Raw genomic sequence first — 26117 nt, 5'->3', positions numbered from 1 at the left:
CCAAATAAACTACTGAAAAAGATGGAATAAAACAGCATAGCAATAATCTCTCAACATTAACAGGCTGAACACACCAATTTAGAAATATAAAGTGACAAGCTAGTCTAGAAAATTGAACCCAATGCTTTGTGGTATGAAAGAAACATATCGCAACAATCAAAACAAACACAGAGTCAAAGTAAAAGAAAGGAAATAATTGTTCAAGCAAACAACCCCCCAAATAATGCAGAGGTGACCATTCTAACAGCAGATGGCATAAACATAAAGCTGAAGAATGTTATAAGTTACAGTATGAAGGTTATTTCCTTTTTTTCCAACCTTAGGCTTTATTAATGCTATTATTTGTGATACCGTTATCATTGAGTTTTTCTGTCTCCAGCACCCAGCATCTTTACAAATACAGGCATACTTAAAGTTACATAATCTGGGAAGAAAGCGCAATCCTACTGATTTGGCATTTTATTATATAATTTCTCTGGGTTACTCAATCTTGGGGCTGGAGTGATAGCACAGCGGGTAGGGCATTTGCCTTACACTTGGCCAACCCGGGTTCAATCCTCCGCCCCTCTCGGAAAGCCTTGAAAGCTACTGAGTGTATCCCGCCCACTCACACGGCAAAGCCTGGCAAGATACTGATGAAGTATTCAATATGCCCAAAACAGTAACAACAAGTCTCACAATGGAGACATTACTGGTGCTCGCTCGAACAGATCAATGAACAACAGGAGGACAGTGCTACACTGCTACTCAGTCTTGAAAAAATTTTTTAAGTTTTTTCTTTTTTAGGAAAAACTTTTAAAAAATATTCAAAATATTTTAAGTTTTTGGGCCATACCTGGCGATTTTCAGGACTTCCACTCAGGAATTCCTCCTGGCAGTGTTTCCACATGCAAGGCAAGAGCCCCACCCACTGTACTATTCTTTGTCCCCAGGAGAACTTTTCAGGAGGATCTATCCAGGGGCAGACGATGCATATATATTTAAAGAATAATTGCAAGGACAAAAAATATCTAGCATTCCAGTTACATAACTCTTGTTTTTTTTCCATTCCATTCCAAACTGGTTGTGTGTTTATTCGAATGATGGTTGAATTTTTTTTTAAATGTAGGAGTACTGCTATTTATTCAGCCACATATTAGCTGATTGGATTGGGCATAAATTCCACCTTACTTTTTTTTCAATTTTTATAATTTTATTGAATCACCGTGAGAGCAGTTACAAAACTTTTGGGTTTAAGTCTTGGTCATACAATGAAACATCCGTACCTTCACCAGTGCTCATTTTCCACCACCAAAAACCCCAGTATACAACCATCCCACAACCTCCCCCCACCTGTGGAGCAGATGATTTCCACATTACTCTCTCTCTCTACTTTGATCACATTCAACATTTTGACACCAGACCGACGATTATTATTTGGGATTTTAACCCAACACTCAGATCTGCTGAAAAGGCAAGAGTAGACAATTTGTTTTCCATTGCTGGTTAAGAATAACATATGATGTTGCATGGCTGCAGTAGTGGCCGCACGATTTTTAAATTCCAAAATTTTAACAATTAAATCTGGCTGGATTTCTGCCAAAACCTCCTGGGTTCCGAGATTTGTTCCTGAGTCTCTTGGATCATGGCCGTTAAGCAGCTTGATCAGGAGCTAGAGAAGCAGTTTGTGGGCAATAACTCGGGGTCTCATTGGGGTGGGGAGGAAAGGGCTGGCTCCACCCACATCACGTGAGACCCCATGTGTCTCATCACTGAGGGCCCAAACCTGATGTCCAGTGGCCTCTGGGAGATGGTGGCCACTGAGCCTCCAAGGGGGAGCAGGCAGAGGAACAACACCCTTTCCCTCCTGGGGTGGCCTGGTGACAGTAACAGACAGCGGGGTCCAGACGCATTTCTGCCAAAAGCCACTGGGTTCTGAGATTTGTTTCTGAGTCTCTTGGATCATGGCCACTAAGCAGCCTGATCAGGAGCCAGAGAGGCCATTTGTGGGCGGCGACTTGGGGTCTTGTTGGGGTGGGTAGGAAAGGGCTGGCTCCACCCCCATACTGTGAGGCCTCACCTGTCTCCTCACTGCGGGTCCAAACATGATTCTCCAGTGGCCTCTGGAGGATGGGGGCCACCAGACTGCCGGGCAGAACAGGCCAAGGCACGAAATCTATTCCCACCTGGGTTGGCCCAGCGCCAGTAACCTACTGCCAGGTCGAGATGCATTTCTACCAAAAGTTGCTGGGTTTAGAGATTTGTTTCTGAGTCTCTGGGATCATGGCCATTAAATGGCTTGATCAAGAGCCAGAGAGGTCGTTTGTGGACGGTGACTTGGAGTCTCGTTGGGGTGGGAAGAAAAGGGCCAACTCCACCCTCATCCCGTGAGGCCCCAAGTGTCTTGTCACTGCGGGCCCAAACTTGACTGTCCAATGGCCTCTAGCGGATGGCAGCCACTGAGATGCCAAAGGGAAGCAGAAAGAGGGACAGCACCCTATTCCCCCTGGGGTGGCCCGGCGACAGCAACCTACTGCAGGGTCCAGACGCATTTCTGCCAAAAGATGCTGGGTTTTGAGATTTTTTTCTGAGTCTCTGGCATCATGGCCCTTAAGCAGCTTGATCAGGAGCCAGAGAGGCTGTTCGTGGGTGGCAACTCGGAGTATCGTTGGGGTGGGGAGGAAAGGGTCGGCTCCACCCGCATCCCATGAGGCCCCACGTGTCTCATCACTGCGGGCCCAAACCTGACTGTCCAGTGGCCTCTGGAGGATGGCGGCCACCAGGCCGCCAGGGGGAACAGGCGAAGGCATAAAACCTATTCCTACCTGGGGTGGCCCAGCGCTGGTAACCTACTGCAGGGACTGGATGCAATACTGCCAAAAGACATTTGGTTTCAAGATTTGTTTCTGAGTCTCTGGGATCATGGCCGTTAAGCAGCTCGATCAGGAACCAGAGAGTCCGTGCCTCCAATTTTATAGCTGAACCCGAGGTGGTTTGTGGGTGTGTCTTCCACATATCTAACTTTTGGCCGATTACTTTCTTGGTAAACTTTGCCCCAAGTTTTTGAGATCTGGCCAAAGGCACAGTAGCAATTTTGGGGTATCTGGAAGTTAGAAGCACCATCAGGCTGCTGAAACACTAGCCTCACAGGTACAGATTGACCTGCTGGCGGCACCATACCCCCAGAAGGTTATTTCTTAATGATCAAAGGATCTGCACATCAGGTAGAACTCATACTAATAAATTTATAAATAACCAATGAGGGCGCAGAAAGATACATAAAGCAACTGCTAATAACATGAAGAAATCAATAGCAACAGAATGGTAGTGAGATTTCAACACAAATTCATCACCAGTTGATAGGTCAGCTAGAATAATGCTGAGCAAGAAAATGCTTTATTTGTGCAAAGAAACAGAAGAAAGGAGGTGTGTGTGTGTGTGTGTGTGTGTGTGTGTGTGTGTGTGTGGCTGAGCTCAAGAGTTTATGAAGACAGGCTTCTGTTTGTGGCTGTCCCTCTCTAGACATTCCTCACACAGTCATAGAGGTGCTGAACCAGTCGATCATATTCCTCATCGATGTCAAATGAAGTCATCTTCTCATATTGCCGCAATCCTGCCAATGAGCTCCCAGTTGGTAGTCGTTCTGGGAGTTCTCTTCTTAAACATTGCTGCCAATTCTCCTCACTCGGTGAAGTAGAAATTTGCATGAAGGAGAAAGTGGTTCAATCCCGTTTGCAATTTTGGGACAACAGCGACATCAGTCAGGCAAAACCGTCAATTAAAAATGATGTGGTCAATCTCATTTATTATTATTATAATTATTAGTGAAACACCATGAGGTACAGTTGTAGATAACAATTTTTTGTGCTTGGGTTTCGATTATTCAATGATCAAATATCCATCCCTCCACCAGTGTCCATTTTCCACCACCATGGATAATATCCCTCCCACCCCCATCCCTCCCATCCCACCCTACCTCTGTGGCAGGGCAATTCCTTTTGTTCTCTCTCTCCTTCTGGGTGTTGTGGTCTGCAAAAGAGGCTTTGAGTGGCAAACATGTTCAGTCCATAGTCTACTTTCAACATGCACCTCCCCTCCTGGGAGGATCTTCCAAACACCCTTTATTTGGTGCTCCCTTCTCTATCTGAGCTGCCCATTCCCCTAGAATGCCCGGCTGGCCTCTAAGCTATGGAGGAATCTTCCTGGTGCTGATATCAGCTATTTTTGGGTATTAATCTCATATATTGTTAGTTTATATTCCCCAGATGAATGCAATCTTTCTATGTCTATCCCTCTCTTTCTGACTCATTTCGCTTAGCATGATACTTTCCATGTTGTACCACATGTATATAAATTTCATGACTTCATCTTCCCTAACAGCTACGTAGTACTCCATTGTGTAGATATATCAAAGTTTCTTTAACTAGTCATCTGTTCTTGGGCATTCAGGTTTCTTCCAGTTTCTGGCTATTGTAAAGAGTGCTGCAATGAACAAACAATGCAGATGTCACTTCGACTATACATTTCTGCCTCTCTGGGATCTATTACAAGGAGTGGTATTGCTGGGTCAAATGGGAACTCAATTCCTAATTTTTTGAGAATCGTGCATACTGTTTTCCAGAAGGGATGAACCAGTCGACATTCCCACCAATAGTGAAGGAGTGTCCCTTTCTCGCCACATCCGCGCCAGCATCGGTTGCTTTTGTACTTTTGGATGTGGGCCAGGCTCTGGGGTGTGAGATGGTATCTCATTGTGGTTTTGATATGCATCTCCCTGATGATTAATGATATAGAGCATTTTCTCATATGCCTTTTTGCCATTTGAATTTCTTCTTTGAGAAAGTGTCTATTCATTTCATTGCACCATTTTTTGATGGGGTTGGATGTTTTCTTCTTGTGGAGTTCAACCAGTATTTTGTATATCCTTGATATCGACCCCTTTTCAGATGTATATTCGGCGAATATCCTTTCCCATTCTGCAGACTGTCTTTGTATTTTGGTCACTGTTTCTTTTGAGGTGCAGAATCTTCTTAGTTTCTGGTCTGATGTGGAGGTCTTTACTCCATTTTGATCTCACTTTTGTAAATGGTGTTAGGCAGAGTTCTGAGCCCATTTTTTGCATGTAGCCGTCCAGTGATGCCAGCACAATTTGTTAAAGAGGCTTTCCTTACTCCACTTAACATTACTTGCACCTTTAACAAAGTTTAGATGATCATATGATTGAGGGGAGATGTCAGTGTATTCAACCATGTTCCATTTGTCTGCAGTTCTGCCTTTGTTCCAGTACCATGCTGTTTTAATTATTACTGCTCTGTAGTACAGTTTGAATTTGGGAGGTTTATTCCTCCCATTTTTTTTCCCAAAAATTGCGTTAGCTATTCGTAGGGGCTTATTGTTCCATATAAATTTCAGGAGTGTTTGCTCCATTTCTTTGAAGAATGTCATGGGTATCCTTATAGGTATTGAATTGAATTTATACAATGCTTTCGGTAGTATTGCAATTTTGACAATGTTAAGTCTCCCGACCCATGAGCAGGGGATAACTTTCCATTTCCCCATATCCTCTTTTATTTCCTGAAGTAGCGTTTTGTAGTTTTCTTTGTACAGGTCCTTTACTTCCTTAGTTAAGCTGATTCCTAGGTACTTGATTTTCTGGGGCACAATTGTGAACGGGAATGTTTTTTTCATGTTGCTTTCTTCTCTCTCACTGTTTGCGTATAGGAAAGCCGTGGACTTTTGGGTATTGATTTTGTAGTCTGCAACTTTACTATCCAAGTCTATTGTTTCTAGGAGTTTTTTGGTGGAGATTATTGGGTTCTCTAATTATAGTATCATATCATCTGCGAATCGTAAGAGCTTGATTTCTTCCTTTCCTACCTGAATGTCCTTAATATCATTTTCTTGCCTATTGAAAGTATTTCCAGTACTATATTGAACAGCAGTGGAGATAGTGGGCATCCTTGTCTCGTCCCTGATCTTAGGGGGAAGGCTCTCAATTTTTCCCCATTGAGGATGATGCTTGCTGTAGGCTTGTGGTAGATGGCTTTAAATATGTTGAGGAAAGTTCGCTCTATACCCATTTTGGCTAGGGTTTTCATCATAAAGTGATGCTGGATCTTGTCAAATGCTTTCTCTGCATCTACTGATATGATCACATGCTTTCTATCTTTTCTTTTGTTGTTATGATGGATTATGTTGATTGATTTCCGAATGATAAACCATCCTTGCATCCCTGGGATGAATCCCACTTGGTCATGGTGTATGATCTTTTTGATGAGTACATGGATTCTATTTGCTAGTAGTTTGTTGAGGATCTTTGCATCTGTGTTCATCAGAGATATCAGTCTGTAATTCTCTTTCTTTGAGGTATCTCTGTCTTCTTTTGGTATCAGTGTGATATTTGCTCTGTAGAAACTGTTCATAAGTGTTTTTGATATTTCAATTTCTTGGAAAAGCTTAAAGAGGATTGGGATTAAGTCCTCTTTAAGGATTTGGAAGAATTCACTAGTGAATCCATCCGGGCCATGACTTTTGTGCTTGGGGAGACTTTTAATTACTATTTAAATTTCCTTGATGGTGATAGGTCTGTTCAGGTATTCCAGGTCTTCTTGTTTCAGCCTTGGGAGTCTGTAAGAGTCTTGGAATTTATCCATTTCCTCGAGGTTTTGATGTTCCGTGGCATAAAGCTTCTCAAAGTACTCCTTGAGGATCCTTTGAATTTATGTAGTTTCTGTTGTAATGACCCCCTTTCATTTCTGATTTGGTTTATGAGGGTTTTCTCTCTCCCTTTCTTTGTGAGTTTTGCTAGAGGCTTATCAATCTTGTTAATTTTCTCGAAGAACCAGCTATTGATTTCATTGATCTTTCAGATTGTCTTTTGGGTTTCCATCTCTTTAATCTCTGCTCTGAGTTTTATTATTTACTTTCTCCTGTCCGGGTTGTGCTCCTTTTTTTGGTCCTTCTCCAAGCTCTTAAGCTGTCAGTTTAGGTTACTTTTGTGTGCTCGCTTCTCCTTCCTGAGGAATGCTTGTAGAGCTATAAAATTTTCTCTTAACACAGCTTTTGCTGTGTCCCATAAGTTTTGGTAACTCGTGTCCTCATTTTCATTCGTTTCTAGAAATCTTTTGATTTCCTCTTTGATTTCCTTTCTAAGCCACTCGTTGTTCAATAGCGCACTGTTTAATTTCCAGGTGTTTGATTTTGTTTTCTGTTTTTGTGTGTGATTTACTTCTAATTTCAGCGCATTTTGGTCTGAGAAGATTGTTGATACAATCTCTATCTTCTTAATTTTATGGAGGCATGTTTTGTGGCTCAGCATGTGGTCTATCTTGGAGAATGTTCATGTACGCTTGAGAAGAATATGTATTCAGCTTTTTGAGGATGGAGTGTCCTGTATATATCTACTAAATCCCTTTCTTACATTGTTTCCCTCAGATGAAGTATGTACTTGCTAAGCTTGAGTCTGGTTGATCTATCAAGAGGTGACAAAGCGGTATTGAAATATCCCACTAGTATTGTTTTGCTATTGATGTCTTTTTCCAAATCTATGAGTAGTTGTTTTAAGTACTTTGCTGATCTCTCATTAGGTGCATATACATTTATTATTGTAAGTTCTTCCTGTTGTACAGATCCTTTGATCAATAAGAAATGGACTTCACTGTCTCTTATGCCCTTCTTCACTCTGAAATTGATGTGGTCTGATATTAGGATGGCTACCCCAGCTTTTTTATGGGAGCTATTTGCCTGTAGGATTGTTTTCCATCCTTTGACTCTGAGTCTGTGTTTTCTTTGACTATTAAGATGTGTTTCTTGCAGGCAGCAGAATATAGGGTTCAATTTTCTAATCCATCCTGCCACTCTATGTCTTTTAATTGGTGCGTTTAGCCCATTGACATTGAGAGAGATTATTGTTATGGGATTTTGTCCCATTGTTCTATTGAAATTTGGTATATTTGAGGGGCCTTTCTTGCCTTAAAGTAGCCCATTTAGTTGTTCTTGTAACCATGGTTTTGAGTCTATGAAGTTCCTGAGCTGTTGTTTGTCTGTGAAACTGTGTGTTGTTCCTTCTATTATGAATGAGAGTCTCGCTGGGTAAAGTATTTTTGGAGAGGCATTTATTTCATTGAGTTTTTTCACTATGTCCCACTACTGTTTTCGGGCCATAAGGGTTTCATCAGAAAAATCAGCTGTGAATTTTAAGCATGCTCCTTTTTAAATATATTTCTTTCTTTGATCTTGCTGCTTTCAGAATTTTGTCTCTGTCTAAGGTTCTGTCATTTTGATCAGAATGTGTCTTGGGATATTTTTATTCGGATTTCTTTTAGCTGGTATCCATCTGGCCTCCTGAATATGGTCACAAGTTTTCTTCCGCTCTGTAAATGTTGTAGCAATGATGTCTTTGACATTTTCTTCTTCATCAAGGTTTTCTTCCTGTCCTTCTGGGACTCCAATAATTCTTATGTTACCCCTATTGGCTTCGTCACGATCTACTCTTGCCATCTGTTCCCGAATTGTGTGTCTCTTTTCCATTTTCTGTTCTTTCCTGGAGAGTCTCTAAACTTCCTCTTCGAGCTCACTGATTCTGTTCTCAGCAACTGTTACTCTGCTGCTGAGGCCTTCCACTGAGTTTTTCAATTCGCCTACCACGTTTTTCAGGTCTGACATTTCCGATTGCATTTTCCTCATTTCTGCCTTCCAATCCTCTTGTCTTTTATTGGCATAGCTTTCCATTGTTTCTTTTAGTTCCCTAAGCATCCTAAGTAGCTCCCTTCTGAATTCCTTGTCAAAGAGGTTGTCTAACACTACAGTACTGTTGATGTCTTCTGGGCTAGCCTCTTCAATAAGAAAGTTTGGTGGGCTTTTGCGTTGCTTTACCATTGTGAGAGGTGTGGTTTAGTCCTTCACGTTCACTGTTACTATACTGCTTGATATGCTGCGTGAGTTAAGATAGGCTTATGAGTTATTGGATACTGTGTCTAGTTGCTGAGCTAAAATAGAGAAGATTCCATCTAAGAAGGTAGCTTATGGTTCCTAGGGCATATGTAGTGGGAGAATATTCTGCAGCCACGTTAGCAGCCGTGGCTCCGGAAAGGGTCCCTGTGATGGTCCCGTGCAGATCAGGGGAAAAACCGGCTGTTCTATGAGATCAAGCTATCTGCGCATGCCCAGAGAGAGTTCCACGCCCTGGGGCGGGCTGTAAATGGTTGGAATGAGGCTCTCATTTTGTTTTGATCTAAAAAGATATGCCTGTCTTCAGAAACTCTCGAGTTCATTCACCAACACAATTTGGCATGAGCTTTAGGCAATCACAAGCTAACGTCTTAGTTTGTAAATCTGTGTAGAGAAGCTATAAAGGAAGACCTCAAAGAGATACGAGCAGCAGTGTTGGCCGATGCAACAGAAGCTGGGAAACGTATTTGCAATGCCTGCCTTTCCTTTGCTAACTACAATACCAAGATGACTGGCCTCCAACGTCTGATGGATCTATCACATCTTCCAGAAGGGCAATAGAGAAGATTATCCATGACTTCTACTCGGATCTCTTTGATAGCCATGTCCACCTGCCCACATACCAAATTCTGCAGGATGGTTATGTTGTTCCCAATGTTCTCCCTTCCAAAATCTGACACGCCATTTCATTGGTAAAGAAGCCAATAGCACCTGGCCAAGACAAGGTCATACCCAAACACCTGAAGACTCTGCCACCAGGACTCATCAATACACTGGCTTGGCTCTTCATATGCTACCTGTCTGAATGCAAGGTTCTGACCCATTGAAAAAACAGAATGATTGTTCTGCTGTACAAGAAATGAGACATCTGTGACATTGGCAACTATCGCCGGATCTGCCTGTTGTCCATCATTTCCAAGTTGTTCACTCAAGTCATTCTGAATAGAATAGGTAGAACACTAGATGAAGGACAACCATGCAAGCAAGCTGGGTTCTGAAAAGGATTAATCAATGATTAACCATATCCACATGGTAACCAAACTCATAGAGGTTTTGCGAGAATTAAAGATGCTTCTCTGTCTAACGTTCATCAATTTAAAGAAGGCCTTTGAGTCTGTTGAGACTGAAGCAGTCATCAAAGCCCTAGCCAAACAGGGCATTCAGACTCAGTACATCAGGATCCTCTGCAAGCTGTATTATGGATTTCCCACCAGTATCTCACCATTCTACAAGAAAGTGATCATTGACATAAAGAGAGGGGTTTGGCAGGGTGATACTATTTCACTGAAACTCTTCACTGGCACCCTTGAGAACTTCATGCAATGACTCGAATGGTAAGGAAGGTGAGTGAAGATAGACAGTCAGCAACTACAACCACCTCTGCTTCGTTGATGACATTGATCTAATAACACAAAACATCACCCAAGGCATGAATGCTGACCGACTTCAACCATGCATGTGCAAAGGTTGAACGACAGCTGAATCTCACATAGACAATGTTCATTCTAAACGGACTAGTTCCTCACTTTTCATTTGCTCTCACTGGAACAAACATCTCTGAAATCAGCAGTTATATGTACCTATGTTGAGAACTCGATATGAGGAAGGATCTGGCATGTGAGATGTTCAGGAGAAATTGGACGTGTGGAACACCTTCAAGAGCATCGAAGAAGCTGGTTCTTTGAGAAAATAAAACAAATCGACAAACTTCTAGCAAGACGCAGATAGAGAACCTTAACAAATCGATGGAAATGGAAAGGGAGACATCACAACAGAAACTACAAAAATTCATAGGATCATAAGAGGTTACTTTGAGAATCTCTATGGCACGAACCAAGAGTATTCTGAAGAAATGGATAAATACTGGGAATCCTATAACCTCCCAACAGTGAATCTAGACGATTTGGAATAAGCTGACCTTATCACCATTGAAAAAACTGAAATGGTAATTGAACGTCTTCACCAAAAGAAAAGACAAGGCTGGATGGATTAGATTCAATAGTCAATTCTTTCAAACCTTTAAAGAGGACTTGCTGCCAATCCTTTTAAAGCTTTTCCAGAAAATTCAAAAAACAGAAACGTTTTCAAACAGTTTCTATGAGGCAAATATCACCCTGATATCCAAAACAGAGAAATCACAGAACAAGGAAATCACGGGCCAGTATCCCTTGTGAACACAATTACCTTAAACAAAATACTAACAAATAGAACTTAACAACTCATCAAAAAGATCATATGCCATGATCAAGTAGGATTCACCCTGGGGATGCAAGTATGGATTAACATTGCAAGCCAATCAACATAATACACCATATCCATAAAATAAAAGATAAAAACATAGGATCATATCAATAGATGCAGAGAAAGCATTAAACAAATTCCAGCATCCATTCATGATAAAGAGCTCGCAACAAAATTGGAGTTGAAGAAACTGTCTTCAAAATAGCCAAAGCCATCTACCACAAACATACAGCAAGCATTATTTTCGATGGCAAAGATCCACTAAGATCAGGCATAAGAGTAGGTTGCCTACTCTCACCACTTTTCTTCAATAGAGTACTGGAATTATTTGGCATAGCAGGCGGGCAAGGAAAAATATATTAAGGATGTCCAGACAGGAAAGGAAGAATCAAGCTCTCACTATTTGCCAGTGACATGATAGTATGCATAAAATATCCTAAAGAATGTGTTAAAAATCTCTTGGAAACAATATATTTGGTTAGTAAAGTAGAAACTTACAAAATCAATATTCAAAAGTCCATGGCTTTCCTATATACAAATAATAAAAGAGATGAAATATATGTTAGGGAAACAATCCCATTCACAACCATGTCTCAGAAAATCAAGGCTCTCAGAATTACCTTAACTAAAGAGGTTAAGACATATCTGAAGAAAATTATAAGATACTACTTCAAGAAATAAAAGAAGACAGGAGAAAATAGAAAGATATCCCCTGCTTATGGATTGGGAGGACTAACATTTTCTTTTTTAATTAATTTTTATTAGTGAAACACCATGAGTTACAGTTGTAGTCTTACAAATTTTTGTGCTTGTGTTTCGATTATAAAATGATCAAATACCCATCCCTCGACCAGTGTCCATTTTCCACCACCATGGATCCCAGTATCCCTCCCACCTCCATCCACCCATCCCACCCTGCCTCTGTGGCAGGGCATTCCCTTTTGTTCTCTTTCTCCTTTTGGGTGCTGTGGTCTGCAACAGAGGCATTGAGTGGTAATCATGTTCGGTCCATAGTCTACTTTCAACATGCATCTTCCATCCTGGGAGGATCCTCCAAACATCCTTTATTTGATGCTCCCTCCTCTATCTGAGCTGCCTTTCCCCTAGAATGCCCGGCTGGCCTCTAAGCCATGGAGTAATCCTCCTGTTACTGATCTCGGCTATTCTTGGGTATTAATCTCCTATTTTATTACTTTATGGGGAGGACTAACATTTTCAAAGTAGCATTACACCCCAAAGCACTATACATGTTCAGTGAAGCCCCTATAAGGGTACCTATGGAATTTTTAAAGAAATATAGATCCACACATGCCAGGGGAAAAGGGAGCTCAGATAGAGAAGTAAGCACCAAATAAAGTGTGCTGAAAGGATTCTCCAAGGATGGGAGAAGCATGCTGAAAGTAGACTATACACCAAACATGATTGCCACTCAATGCCTCTTTTACAAACCACAACACCCAAAAGGAGAGAGAGAACAAAAGGGAATGCCCTGCCACAGAGGCAGGGTGGGATGGGTGAATAGGGGGTGGGAGGGATACTGGGTCCCATGGTGGTGTTAATGGGCACTGGTGGAGGGATGCGTTTTTGATCATTGTATAATTGAAACCTAAGCACAAAAATTTGTAAGTCTACAACTGACCCGAGTTCGATTTCTCCACCCCTCTGGAGAGCCCGGCAAGCTAACGAGTATCTCGCCCGCATGGCAGAGCCTGGCAAGCTACCCATGACGTATTCGATATGCCAAACACAGTAACAACAAGTCTCATGATGGAGACGTTACTGGGCCTGCTCTAGCAAATCAGTGAACAACGGGAGGACTGTGACAACTGTACCTCATGGTGTTTCACTAATAAAAATTAAAAAATTAAATAAAAAATAAAAATACAAAAGTTAAAAATGCTGCTAAGGATAAAAAAAGAAATAGATCAAACACCTTTGAAAATAATGTGGAACTATAACACCCCACGAAAAGCTAATGTGATCCTTGGGACAAAGAAGATGGAAAGCAATGCCCTCCCAACTTCAAACTGGACTACAAAGCGGTAATAATCAAAACAACATGGTGTTGGAATACAGACATATTCACAGATCAATAAAATAGATTTTAGTTTTTGGTCACCAACCCCAAGATATATGATCACCTAGTATTTTATATAGGGTCAATAAATGTTAATTGGATCAAAGAAAGCCCTTCAACATGTGGTGCTAGGGAAAATGGACAGCTACATGTAAAACAAAAGAACTCAGACCTATGTCTAATGCATGTATAAAAGTCAGATAGAAATAGATTAAACATCTCAATATCAAACCTTAATCTTTAAGATATATGGAGAAAAATGTGGGCAGAAACTCCCATGACATTGAAGCTAAAATAATCTTCAAGGATGAAATACCACTAACCAAGCAAGTTTAAGCAAAGATAAACAAGTCGTACTACATTAAAATAAGAAGCTTTGCACTTTAAAATAATAGATGAGAAAGATACCAAGAGCCCAATGATTGGGAAATGTTATTTACACAGTGCCCCTATGATAAAGTGTTAATATTCAAGATATTAACTGGTAGAGCATTACAAGAAAACAAAGCACCCAACCCCATCAATAACTGGGTAGAAATGAACAGAAACTTCCTGAAAGAAGAAATACAAATGGCCAAAAGACACATGAAAAAATGCTCTACAACGCTAATCATCACAAATCAAAACAAAAACTAGCTGTCATCTCAACCACATAGACTTACAAATATAAAAAAGAGCAAGGGCAGTCAATGCTGGTATAGATGCAAGAGAAGGGGATTCTTCTGCTTTGTTGGTGAGAATGCCAACTGGTTCAGCCTATTTAGAAGGTAATATAAGCATTCCTCCAAAAGCTGGAAATTGAGTTTCCATACAACCCAGCAGTACCACTTCTGGGAATATACTCCGGAGGCCCAAGATAACACAGGAGAAATGCAATCTGCATTTCTTTGTACATTGCAACACTGTTTACATTAACAAGAATCTGAAAACAACCCTAGGGCCTGGGAAAAGATGACTTGATAAAGGAACTCTAATATATCGACACAATGGAATTCTATGCATCAGTCAGGAAAAAATAAATTTTATAGGCCCCTTGTAGATGTGTCAGCATGGAGAGCAACAAGATGATTTCATCAGAAAGAGAGGAAATTGCCATAGAATTATTTGGTTCATTTTTGGGACATAAAATAACAAAATATGAGACAAATACCAAGGACAGTAGAAACAGGGACCAGGAGGACTGTTCCTCACTTGGAAGTCTTCCTCAAGTTATGGAGTTGAAAGCAGTAAGGATAGAGAAGGGAGCATAAAGTCAGTTGGAAATAATTGCTATGTATATGAATTTGTATAAGTATTGTGTGTTGAAAAATGGCGGTGTAGCAATCTTAAAAACCTCTAATTATCTGTTTTAGCAAACCACAAAACCCAAATGGAGAGAAACAGAGACAGATATAGAGACAGAGATTGGGAAAGTGCCTGCCATAGAGACATCTGGGCGTGACGTTGGATGAGGGAAATGGGGCATTGGTGATGGGACATGTACACTGATGGAGGAACGTGTGTTGGAATGCTGTATAACTGGAACCCAACCATGAACAACTTCGTAACTCTGTATCTCAGAGTGATTCAATTTAAAATAGAATACTGACTATAGAAATGTATTGTAGTGAAAGGAAAATTCCTAGGTCACTCTTGTCCCTAGCTTTTAGATAGGAGTCTCTGATGACCCCAGTCTTTAGAGAAGATAATGACACAGAAGGAAATAAATCAGGGGGTGGGTGGAGAGAACAAAATATAATGTGTGAACAGGCATCAAGGTTTTAGTTATACTGGTGATAAGAGTGAGTGTTACAGCGATATATCCGAAGCACAGACTCACCAAATTTGAACACATAAGATCTAAGTTGCAACCACTGAAACTTTGTTATGTGCCTATTAAGTTGCAGGCATGGATCGGTGGGGGTTGAGTTTGGAAGGTAATATGGGATCACTGGTGGAGGCAATTCACATTGGTACATCTATGCCTAAAACCCAACTATCAATAACTGTGTATATAACAGTTCCTTAATAAAATAAATATAAAGATGCAAAAAATTCCCACCCACGGTTATGGGGATTGCAATTTTAGCTTCATATTACCAGTTTTGTGAGATCTGATCTGATTATTTCCATTTAGTGATTACTATTTTAATCTGTTAATATAATAATTTTGTGCCCTCAAAATGTTATTCCGTGTTTATACAGGTGAATGTGTAATTACTCCCATTTACATGGCAGGATTATTAGGGATGTATTCTCAAACAGATATCAGAACTTTCAAGTCTTTAAAGTTGATGTGATTGAGGGTGTAGAATAGATCTGAATTATTTGAGGTTTAAAATCCAGCGTTGGGGGCATTCTTGGTCCACAGAACATGAGAAGAGATTATAGTGCAAGAGTTGATGTGGCAGAAAGAGCTTCAGAGACTTTGGCTTACTTAGGTGAAAAAAGAAGCAAGCAATGGCATTACAAATCTGTAAGGACAGTTCTTGGGCTTAAGAGACAGTAGTGGAACTTCCTTGGTCCACCTTCCCCATCTGTTCTTCTTGTTATTCCACTAGATATTTTTATTTTCTGTTCATCTATTTCTCCTGCCCTTCTCCTAATCAATTTGACACTTGTTGAGCACATTAAGCTGACCCAGCCTGTATTGATTAGGATAAATGTATTGATACTTAATGACTATTTGTTTAGTTTGGAGTAAATTAGTTTATTTATATTTATTACACAATTAATTTAATACAATTAGTGTACCTAGAACTCTTGATAATGCATATTTTCTCTTTGTAGAGAGATTATATAATTCTAACATTCATGACAAAATTCTTATTTTTATTAAAATATTTAAATATTTTATTAATATAATATTTTATTAAATTTTAAAATGCACTAGTAACCATGAAATTGCAAAGCTATTCAAGATTGGGTTTCAGGCATACATTGTTTCAACATCAATCTTTTCAATTGTTCCCATTTCTCTCCACCACTTACCCCTGCTACTTTACCTCCCACTCACAGATATACATGTACACGGGGCACTTTTAAAAAATATATAAGTTTTATATTGTGGGTTACTGCACTGCTGCCAATGTGGTTTCTTTTTTATTGAATCACCGTGGGGTACAGTTACAAAACTTTCCTGTTTGAGTTTCAGTCATACAATGATCGAACACCCATCCCTCCACAAGTGCACATTTTCTACCACCAATGTCCCCAGTATCCCCCCATACCACCCCTTCCCCTGTTTCTATGGCAGAAAATCTCCCACATACTCTCTTTTGTATTGCTTGTTGTGAACAGCATAAAATAGTTCCTGGAATTCCAAAATTTTTTATAATTAGAGTCTGTAGAAACCCAGAAACCCGCGTACTTGCACTTGTCATTGGGTTCTGGAAATTGGTGACCATCAGAGTTCTTAGGGGTAAGGTGAAGGGACAATGCCTGTTTCCTTCTGAGGCACCCCAGTGAAGTTGGCCAGGCTTCAATTACAGAGGCATCTCTGCAGCGAGCTGTTCAGTTTGGAGATTCTTTTGTATGCCCAGCAATGTGGTTTTATACATAACACTACCTCCTCCTCTCATTTTATTTTTCCTCCACTAGAGTTGTTGCCCACTCCCTGTCCTATCTTTCAACCCCTCAGGTGTATGTTTCCTACTCATTTCTGGTTTTAATGTTATTTGTTTCACTGCCTTTGGGCATTCATTATGCCCACATGATGTTTCCTTATACTCTGTATGAGACTGATTATTCTGTTTTGGTCTTTCACCCTCTGACTAACTTCACTCAGCATGATACTTTCCATGTCACTACATGTTGCTTCAAACTACATGCATTTATCTTTTCTTATGGCTGAGGAGTATTCCGCTGTGTATACGTATTCTATTTTTTTTATCCAGTCATCTAAACTTGGAGACTGGGTTATTTCCAGATTTTAAATATTGTGGATAATGCTGAAAGAAAAATAGAGGTGCAAATGCCTGCTCCATTTTTGAGATCTTATTTTATATAGATGGTATTGCAGGTGCTGAGTCAAATGGAAGCTCAATTCTTAGATTATTTTAGGAATGCCAATATTGTTTTCCTAAATTACAGGAGCAGTTGACATTCCCAACACCAGTAAATGAGAGTTTCGTTTTCTCCATATCCGTAAAAGCACTGGCTGTTCTTGTTCTTTTTGATGTATGAGTTTCTCTGTGGCATGAGTTGAGACATCATAGGTTATTGATTTGCATGCCCCTGATGATGAATGATGCAGAACATTTATTCATGTGCCTTTTGGCTATTTGTAGTTCTCCTTTGAAGAAATTTCTGCTCATATTCTTATATTAAATAATGTATTAACATTTAATAATTCTTTTTTATTGTATCACCATAAGACATAGCATACCCTTTGATCAGTTGAATTCCTGTTATTTATTGGGTTTCATTCATCCCCCATGATTGCTTTTTTCCCAATACCGATGTTCCTAGATTCCCACCAAAAATCTCATCCCCTAAGCCTGCCTCTATGACAGGATACTTCTCTGCCTCTGTCTCTGTCTCTGTCTCTGTCTCTGTCTCTGTCTCTATCTGTTTCTCAGGTACAGAGAGGTTATCAGTTATGTTTTTTTTATCTACTTTCAGCATGCAATTCTTATCGAGAGTGATCATTTCCAACTCCAATTGTCATAGTGGTTTCTTCTTTACCTTAAACTACCTTCCCCTTCCAGTACTTGAGGAAAAATTCCTAACGTGAACCAATTCTCCTGGTCCTTCTTTCTACTTTCTACTGCCCTGTCCTTGAGTATTACTCTCATAACATGTTTTTGCATCCCACAAATGAGTGCATTCTATCTCTGTCCTTTACTTTCTGATTCATTTCCTTCAATATAATACTCTTAATGTTAATTCATTTATAAGCGAATTTCATGACTTCATTTTTCCTGGTGGCTGCAGAGTGTAAAGGTAACAGGATGCAAAGACATTCCATGGAATGGGAAGAGTTAATTACTCAATAATCTTAGGATAAGGGGTTAATATCTAAGATAAATAAGGCACTGGTATAATTTATAAGAAAAAAATCCAACCTCAACAAAAATGGGGAGAAATGAGTAGAAGCTTCCTGAAAGAAGAAATACAAATGGCTAAAAGGCACATGAAAAAATTCTGTACACTGTTAATCATCATTGAGATGCAAATCAAAGCAACAATGAGATACCATCTCCCACTACAGAGACTGGAAAACATAGGTCAACACACTTAAGATAATAATCCTAAAAAGACCAAGAGACGGTCCAAAGAATTCTGAATGAATTTAGATTACAGTTATATAACAGTGATAAATGTTGGTTATGGTTGTTTAAACCATATACTATGTACTCCAAAACATAGGGTCTGAAATGATAGTATAGCAGGAAGGGCTCTTTCCTTGAACTGAGATGACCTGGGTGTGATTCTAGCAGTACATATGATCCCCTTCGATCTTCTAAGAATTTTCCTGGAGTGCAGAGCCAGGAAAAAGCCTTGAAAATCACCAGGTGTGACCCAAAGCAAAACAAACCAAAAAAAGATATGAAGTCCTACTATCTTTTCACAGCAAGATTGTATTGAGATGGCTAATGAAGGCCTCGTTTTCAGACGATATTTCAGATTAATTAAATGAAGGAGAGGTGAGGGATAGGGATAAATGGGGGCTTAGATAGAATAATAAGTGGAATAGAAATAAAAAGAACTGGGACGATGTTGAGGAAGAAAAGTTTGAATTGGAGTAAAGTAAATTTGTCATAAAACTGAAAGGTGTGTGGAGAAAGAAGGATAATAAAAAGAACAACAATGGAAATAGAGGAAGGTTCAATAAGTGTATGAATTATAACAAGAACGACTTGTATTGTGGACTCTTAAACCTATTAATCTGTTAATTCTACTGTTAACATACTGCATTACAATTCAGAATCAAAACCACATACAAATGTTAATTTTATGAACAGTATAATTAAAATCAGAAAACTATGTTGTTCAATATAACACAGAGATTTCTTCAACTAATGCACAATAGCAATGTTGTGGGTTTTTATTATAGTAATAATAAATAATGAATCTCTTCCTCTTTTTCCAGAGCAATTAAGCACTATCATAACCAGCACTGAAAATATTCTAAAAGGTATGTAGATTATGTATACACTGGTAAGTTGTATGTGGATGGCCATTTGGAAAGAGGGAGGGAGCATTTTAGAACTCTCGAATATGGAATTCAGCTGATCAAAGGGTATGCTATAATACTAGAAAACATATCATGTTTTTTCTCTAGGCAATCAGAAATCAAGTACCCTATACACAGCTCCTGTAAAAAGTTTTAGTCTCTCTGGTTTCTGTCAAAAGTTCCTGAATTTGAATGGGAGATGTGTGCTGAAAGTAGATAAAGGACAAAACGTTATAGCCTCTCTCAGTATCTATATTGCAAACCATAATGCCCCCAAACAGGGAGAGAGTATGGGGGAAATTCTCTGCCATAGAGGCAGGGGGCGGTCTGGGAAAGGAGCGGGATACTGGGGACATTGGTGGTGAAAAATGTGCACTGGTGGAAGGATGCATGCAAGGCAAGAGCTTTACTCACTGCACTATCTCTCCCTTCTAGAACAGATATATTCGAATCACAAAAAAAGCTAAGTATCAAGGTCAACTGTAGATACTTTTGCAGAGATCTAAAACACTCAATCTAGGGATGATAAGTGTGTAGAAATACAGGGTGTCTAAGCAATAGGAACAGCATGTGAACATCTCAGAAGCCTGAAAGATGACCAACTATTCAAGGAAAAAATGAATGAGTTATTATTTGCAACAGTAAATAATACTTGAAAGTTATGAGTTGAAATTCCTGACTTGAGTCTGAAATTTAATCCATAAATTAATTGAAATCATCAAAAAGTTATATGGTAGGATGGATAGATAGTACAGTCAGTAAAGCGCTTCTCTTACATGCTGCTGATCTGTGTTCAGTTTTTGACACCTAATGTGATCTCTGAAGGCCCTCCAAAAGTGGGTCTTAAGCACACAGCCATGACTAAAGCCCTGAACACTACTGGGTATCACCTCAAAACAAAAAAAGTTTCCATGGAAATTAAAAAATCAGGTATTTCTCCTTCCTAAATTAATGTTTCATGACTTAAGGAGGTGAGAGATGAAGTGTTAATATGGTGGTCTAATAAACAAAGCGAGCAATGATAAACTAGATGTTATAATCAAATGCTGATTTCATTTATGACTCTCAGTTTCATTTTATAAATTATAAAAATCAAAGAACTATAGAGAAAACCTAAGGTTTAAAGGAAGGCTATATGTGCATCTGAGTCCAGTTTAATCTTAAGCACAACATATATCCCCTGAACATTGCCGGGAGTGATTTCTGGCCACTGCTGGGTACTCCACAATCCCACAAAAAGGAAACTGTAAATTATGAAAATAAAATCCAATATTTTACTATAGTATTAGACTTTAAATACTTGACAGAATATACCAACGACCTTATTTCTCTGAATATTAACTATTTCCATGGAGAATTTTTTTTATTCCTTAAGAACTTTCTCATTTGTAAAACTTGCTACATTAGTTTCTGTAACTTTTGAATTCATCTGCATTTTCTGTGGAGGATAAGAATAGTTAATTTTTGTTGGGCCATATACAGTGCAGCTCTTTTTTTATTTTTGGGTCACACCTGGCGGTTCACAGGGGTTACTCCTGGCTCTGCACTCAGGAGTTACTCTTGGTGGTGCTCAGGGGACCATATGGGATGCTGGGAATCGAACCCAGGTTGGCCGCGTGCAAGGCAAACGCCCTACCCTCTGTGCTATCTCTCCAGCCCCTACAGTGCAGCTCTTGGGCTATTCCTTATTCGTTTTCCAGTATTGACCCACTGCAATGGTAAGCCAACTATAAGTGGTTTGGAGAATTGGAACCAGGGATGTGACTGTAGCAGCTTCATGAACATAAAGTATCTTACTTCGTGCACTTCCCTCATCTTGCTCTGACTTTATGTTGACCTAATACCCTTCTTTCAGATATGTGGTTTAAAATACAACTTATTAAATACTTTTTTATCCAAGGTTCCCATTTTTCTCCTTTTCATTTCATTAGCAATACCCAGCGACACTGGAGAAGGCGATGTGAGTTTGCTGGGCATGAAGATCCCTCTAAAGAATGCTCAGATATTAACGGTCGTCTTGATTTCCATGGGTGTCATTCTTCTGATACTTACTCTGGTTCTTGGTGGTGTGGTCTGGTACCAGCATCGGCTGAGAAAACTACGGCGCAACAGGAGGTCCATCTTGGATGACAGTTTCAAGCTTCTGTCCCTCAAGCCTTAACAGCGGGATACCAAAAATACATATTTGTAATATATTCCCTGAAGGTTATGGAATACCTGACTCCATTTCTAAAGGGGTTTTGGTTGTAGAAATTCAAAAGACAGAATCCACTTTGAGTGTTTATCACATATTTATTGTCATGTAAACTATATGCTTTCTGTTTTTCATTAGTTTCTTTGTTATAAGCAGGCATTTCAGACTAAGTGAGTTCTTTGTGTCCAATGTCAATTTGTATCCAATTTCAATAGTGAGATTATATAACTCATGGATGCTTGAAAGGATTGTAATTGCCTAAAACTAACCCTTATAAATTAAAATCCAAGAATAAATCTCATTTATTAGCTCTCTATTTATTTCCAGGGCACTGACAATTTCACTCTAAATTGAAGCTAATGAATTGTGAATTAAATACTCATATATATATATATACATATATATATAGGAATAATAACAGACAGGTAGGGGGATTTTGAAAAATCAAAACAAATTTGAATCTTTGTGGCCGTGGAAGATTTTGGAAAAGTAGGTGGGTATAATATTGTTTCCTGGAGTACATACTACCTTCGAAGTAAGAAGTTCCTCAGTAATTCAGTTTTACAACTGACATAATCTCACTTAAGATAATGTTGAATGTTCTTTCAATATTTTAAATATAAAATTCTGAGTTCTAAAATAGTTGTTATATTAATCTAAGGCTCTATATCCTGGTTTGATATTCCTGCGTTCTCTGGTAGGTTGTGATTCTGAAGAAAATTACTTTAAACTGTGATGGTGAAGAGAGTATGGGTTTGCCTACATTATGGAGTTATATAGGTGCCCTAAAATTTTCAGTATGCCACAAAAAGTTTTTAGAAGGAAATTGAGGGATAAGGGTTAGTTTAAACTTGTCCACTAGGTAAGAATAGATGTTTCATATATGTTGGACCCTTTTGAAAGTTGAAGATATGAGAAGTCTAGTACATGTTTTTATATAGGCAATGTGATTTACTGGCTTTGGTTTGGGGGCCTTCTCTAGTGGTGCCCGAGGCTTAATTATTTGTTGGGTGCTCCGGGATAAATCCCACTAATACTCATGGGACCAGATTCAGTGTCAGGAATTAAACCGAGGTGGCTGTGTGCAAGACAAACAATTTAATCTTATTTAAGCACTGTATTATCTCTTTGGTTCTTACATTAATTTTATAGTAACATTTTAGATATAATACTGTTGCTAACACAGCATCTGCCACTATAGTATCTGAATTCCTCTACCATTAACAGGTATCATCTTACCAACACTCCTAAACATCACTTAGCAAACTCACTTTAGGTCAGGAGACATAGTATAGCTGCCTTACAAGCAGTCAACTCACGTATGATCCATGTAACCTCATTAAGTCCCCCCACGACTACTGGGAGTGATCCTTGAATGGAGAGACAGAAAGAGTAATAGAGACAGATGTGCCCCTCCCCATAAAAGGTAAAGGTAAAGGTAAAGGCCCTCCCGTTGATCGTCGATTTGCTCGAGCGGGCCCAGTAACGTCTCCATTGGAGACTTTGTTGTTACTGTGTCTGGCGGGCTGGAGCGATAGCACAGCGGTAGGGCGTTCGCCTTACAAGCGGCCAACATGGCCGACCCGAGTTCGATTCCTCCGCCCCCTCGGAGAGCCCGGCAAGCTACCGAGAGTATTCGATATGCCAAACACAGTAACAACAAAGTCTCCAATGGAGACGTTACTGGGCCCGCTCGAGCAAATCGATGATCAACGGGAGGGCCTCCCCATAAAAAGGAAGAATAAAAAAGAAAGCAGTTCAGTAGACTGACTCTCAAAGTCCATTATCACTGGGTACTTTTTGTACCTCCCTGTTATCTTTCTTTATACTACACAGATTAAATAGATGATTAGATATTTACCATTCTCCCTTTGACTCTCATAAGTATGACACCCTCTATATTCATCTATGTAGCAGCAAACTGCAAAATATATAGCATTCTGTACAATCTGTTCATCTGACCTTGGGTCCTTGGATTGTCTCCAAATATTGCCTATTGTGAATAGTGCTGCAATGAATATAGGAGTGCAAATTATCTTTACAAATAATTTATTTGTGTGTGTGTTTCAGGTAAGTAGTAAGTACTAAAATTACTTGTCATATGAAATCTAAATTATTAATTTTTTGAGAATTCTCTGTACTGTTTTCCATAAGGCTGAACTAGATGCATTCCAGCTAACATTGGACGAGAGTTCCCCTTATTCATCACATCATTCCCAGCATTGGCTATTTCCCTTCTTTTTAATTTAAGACAGTGTCACTGGCATGAGATATAGTATTGATGTGCATTTCCGTGATATGTGATACTTTTATTCAGATTTTTCAAATGCATAATTGGCATTGGGCTGGAGCGATAGCACAGCGGGTAGGGTGTTTGCTTTGCATGCATCTGTCCTGGGTTCGATTCATCTGTCTCTCTCAGAGAGTCCGGCAAGCTAGCAAGAGTATCCCTCCTGAATGGCAAAGCCTGGAAAGCTACCTGTGATGGATTTGATATGCCAAAAACAGTAACAAGTCTCACAATGGAGACGTTACTGGTGCCCGCTCGAGCAAATCGATGAACAATGGGATGGCAGTGCCTAATTGGCCTTATGTATATCTTCCTTGAATATCTTTCTGTGTAGCTCAATTTCCAATATTTTTTGGATTGGGTTGTTTGAATTTTTGTAGTTAAAGTTTGTAAATGTTTTATAACTTCTGATTGTTTTCTCTTTGTTAGATGTATGTTTTATAATTTTTGAATAATTGTCCTTTGTTGGGAGTGTAGTGAAAGAATGTTTTTGGCTTTGGGCCAAACTCAGCGATGCTCAGTGGTTACTACTGGCTATATACTCAGGAATTACTCCTGGTGGGTTCAGGGTACCTTATGGCATACCGGGGTTGAGCCAAATCGACTGTATGCAAAGCAAATGCCCTGCCAGTTGTATCATCTACTTGGGCCCAATGAAAAAAATATTGTATTCCATTCAGTGAGGTGCTTATTTATTGTACTCAACATTTCCTTTGTAGTATATAATCATTTCAGTTTGATATAGATTCATTAGTTTATTTTTTACTTGTTTTCTTAGCCAATAGTACCGTTTTCTTAGGCGATCGTGTCTTGATACTTCAGGGTAACTCTGAAGTCAGTATCGGGAATAATTCTGTATGCTCTAAGGTTTCTTATATATTATGACCTAGTATCTATTTTTAATTAATAATATTCTTTGACCATTTATATTAAGTACCCTGGGATTTGCAATGCTGTTTTATATATATATATATATATATATGTATATATATATATGTGTGTGTGTGTGTGTGTGTGTACATATATATATATGTTTTATGTATACATCATTCCAAAAGATGGGTGCATCACCAGAATGCCTACTTTCTTCTACCAGTATCCAGTGTTACAATGTCCCTTCTCAGTGTGCCCCACTACCCGCTATCTAAATTCAGTTCTATAGATTAAAATCTCCTGTTCCTATGATTTCAAAATATTTTTTTATTGAATCACTTTAAGACAGACCCTTACTAAGCTGTTCATGATTAGATTTCAGCTTATAACTTTGACCATTTCTTCTTCCATTACTATTTTATTTATAATCCAATATATGAGAAAAATACACTTTTAAGTAATTATTCTGGAGTGATAACAACTAAACAAACAGAGATGAAAAACACTGAATTCCTGAAATTCCACACAATTGGAAATCTAAAAGTTTATCAACAACATTTTTTCAAAAAATGATCTTACCTTTTCATAGGCACTTTCCTCCCGTTGTTCATCGATTTGCTCAAGCGGGCCCAGTAACGTCTCCATGGTGAGACTTGTTACTGTGTTTGGCATATTGAATACTCTCGGTAGCTTGCAGGCTCTCAGAGAGGGGCAGAGGAATCGAATCCGGCCTGGCCGGGCTGGCTGCACGCAAGGCAAACACCCTACTGCTGTGCTATCACTCCAACCCCCATAGGTACATGATTTAAAATATAATAATGTACATAATTCAAAGTTAATATGTATTTTAAATTTGAAATAAATAGGTAAATATCACTGTATCACTGTATCACTGTCCTCCCGTTGTTCATCGTTTTGCTCGAGCGGGCCCAGTAACGTCTCCATTGGAGACTTTTGTTGTTACCGTGTTTGGCATATCGAATACATCACGGGTAGCTTGCCAGGCTTTGCCGTGTGGGCTCGATACTCCAGGTAGCTTGCTGGGCTCTCTGAGAGGGGCGGAGCAATCGAACTCAGGTTGGTCAGGTTGGCCGTAGAAGGCAAATGCCCTACTGCTGTGCTATCGTTCCAGCCCCTGTAAATAGTAAAAACATCAATTAGATGTAGAACATTCAATATAAATTACATATTATTATTGAATGAAATTCACTATTGAATAAAATTCATTATTGAAATTTAATAAAATTCTTTAGCAAGCTAGGAGTAAGTAGACAATAATTACCACGAGTGAATATCATACTCAATGGCAGAGTTTACCTAGTCTTTTAAAGAACCTCATTTCTTTTGAATGTGGCTG

At 39.3% G+C, this 26117-nt stretch overlaps 1 protein-coding gene across 1 annotated transcript in view; it reads left to right on the top strand.

The window, feature by feature from the left end:
* HEPH (hephaestin) overlaps positions 1–21564 on the top strand; it is a 244155-nt gene extending 222591 nt beyond the window's left edge. The window contains exons 19-20 of the mRNA XM_056130041.1: positions 19320–19364; positions 21335–21564. Of these exons, the coding sequence (XP_055986016.1) occupies positions 19320–19364; positions 21335–21564 (275 nt within the window). The remainder of the gene's footprint in view (positions 1–19319; positions 19365–21334) is intronic.
* Positions 21565–26117: the final 4553 nt, after the last annotated feature.

The sequence above is a fragment of the Sorex fumeus genome, unplaced genomic scaffold (assembly GCF_029834395.1).
Source record: "Sorex fumeus unplaced genomic scaffold, SorFum_2.1 ptg000073l, whole genome shotgun sequence".
Taxonomy (NCBI): Eukaryota; Metazoa; Chordata; class Mammalia; order Eulipotyphla; family Soricidae; genus Sorex; species Sorex fumeus.
Note: the sequence above shows the minus strand (reverse complement) of the source record. Positions and strands in the feature narration are given on the sequence as shown.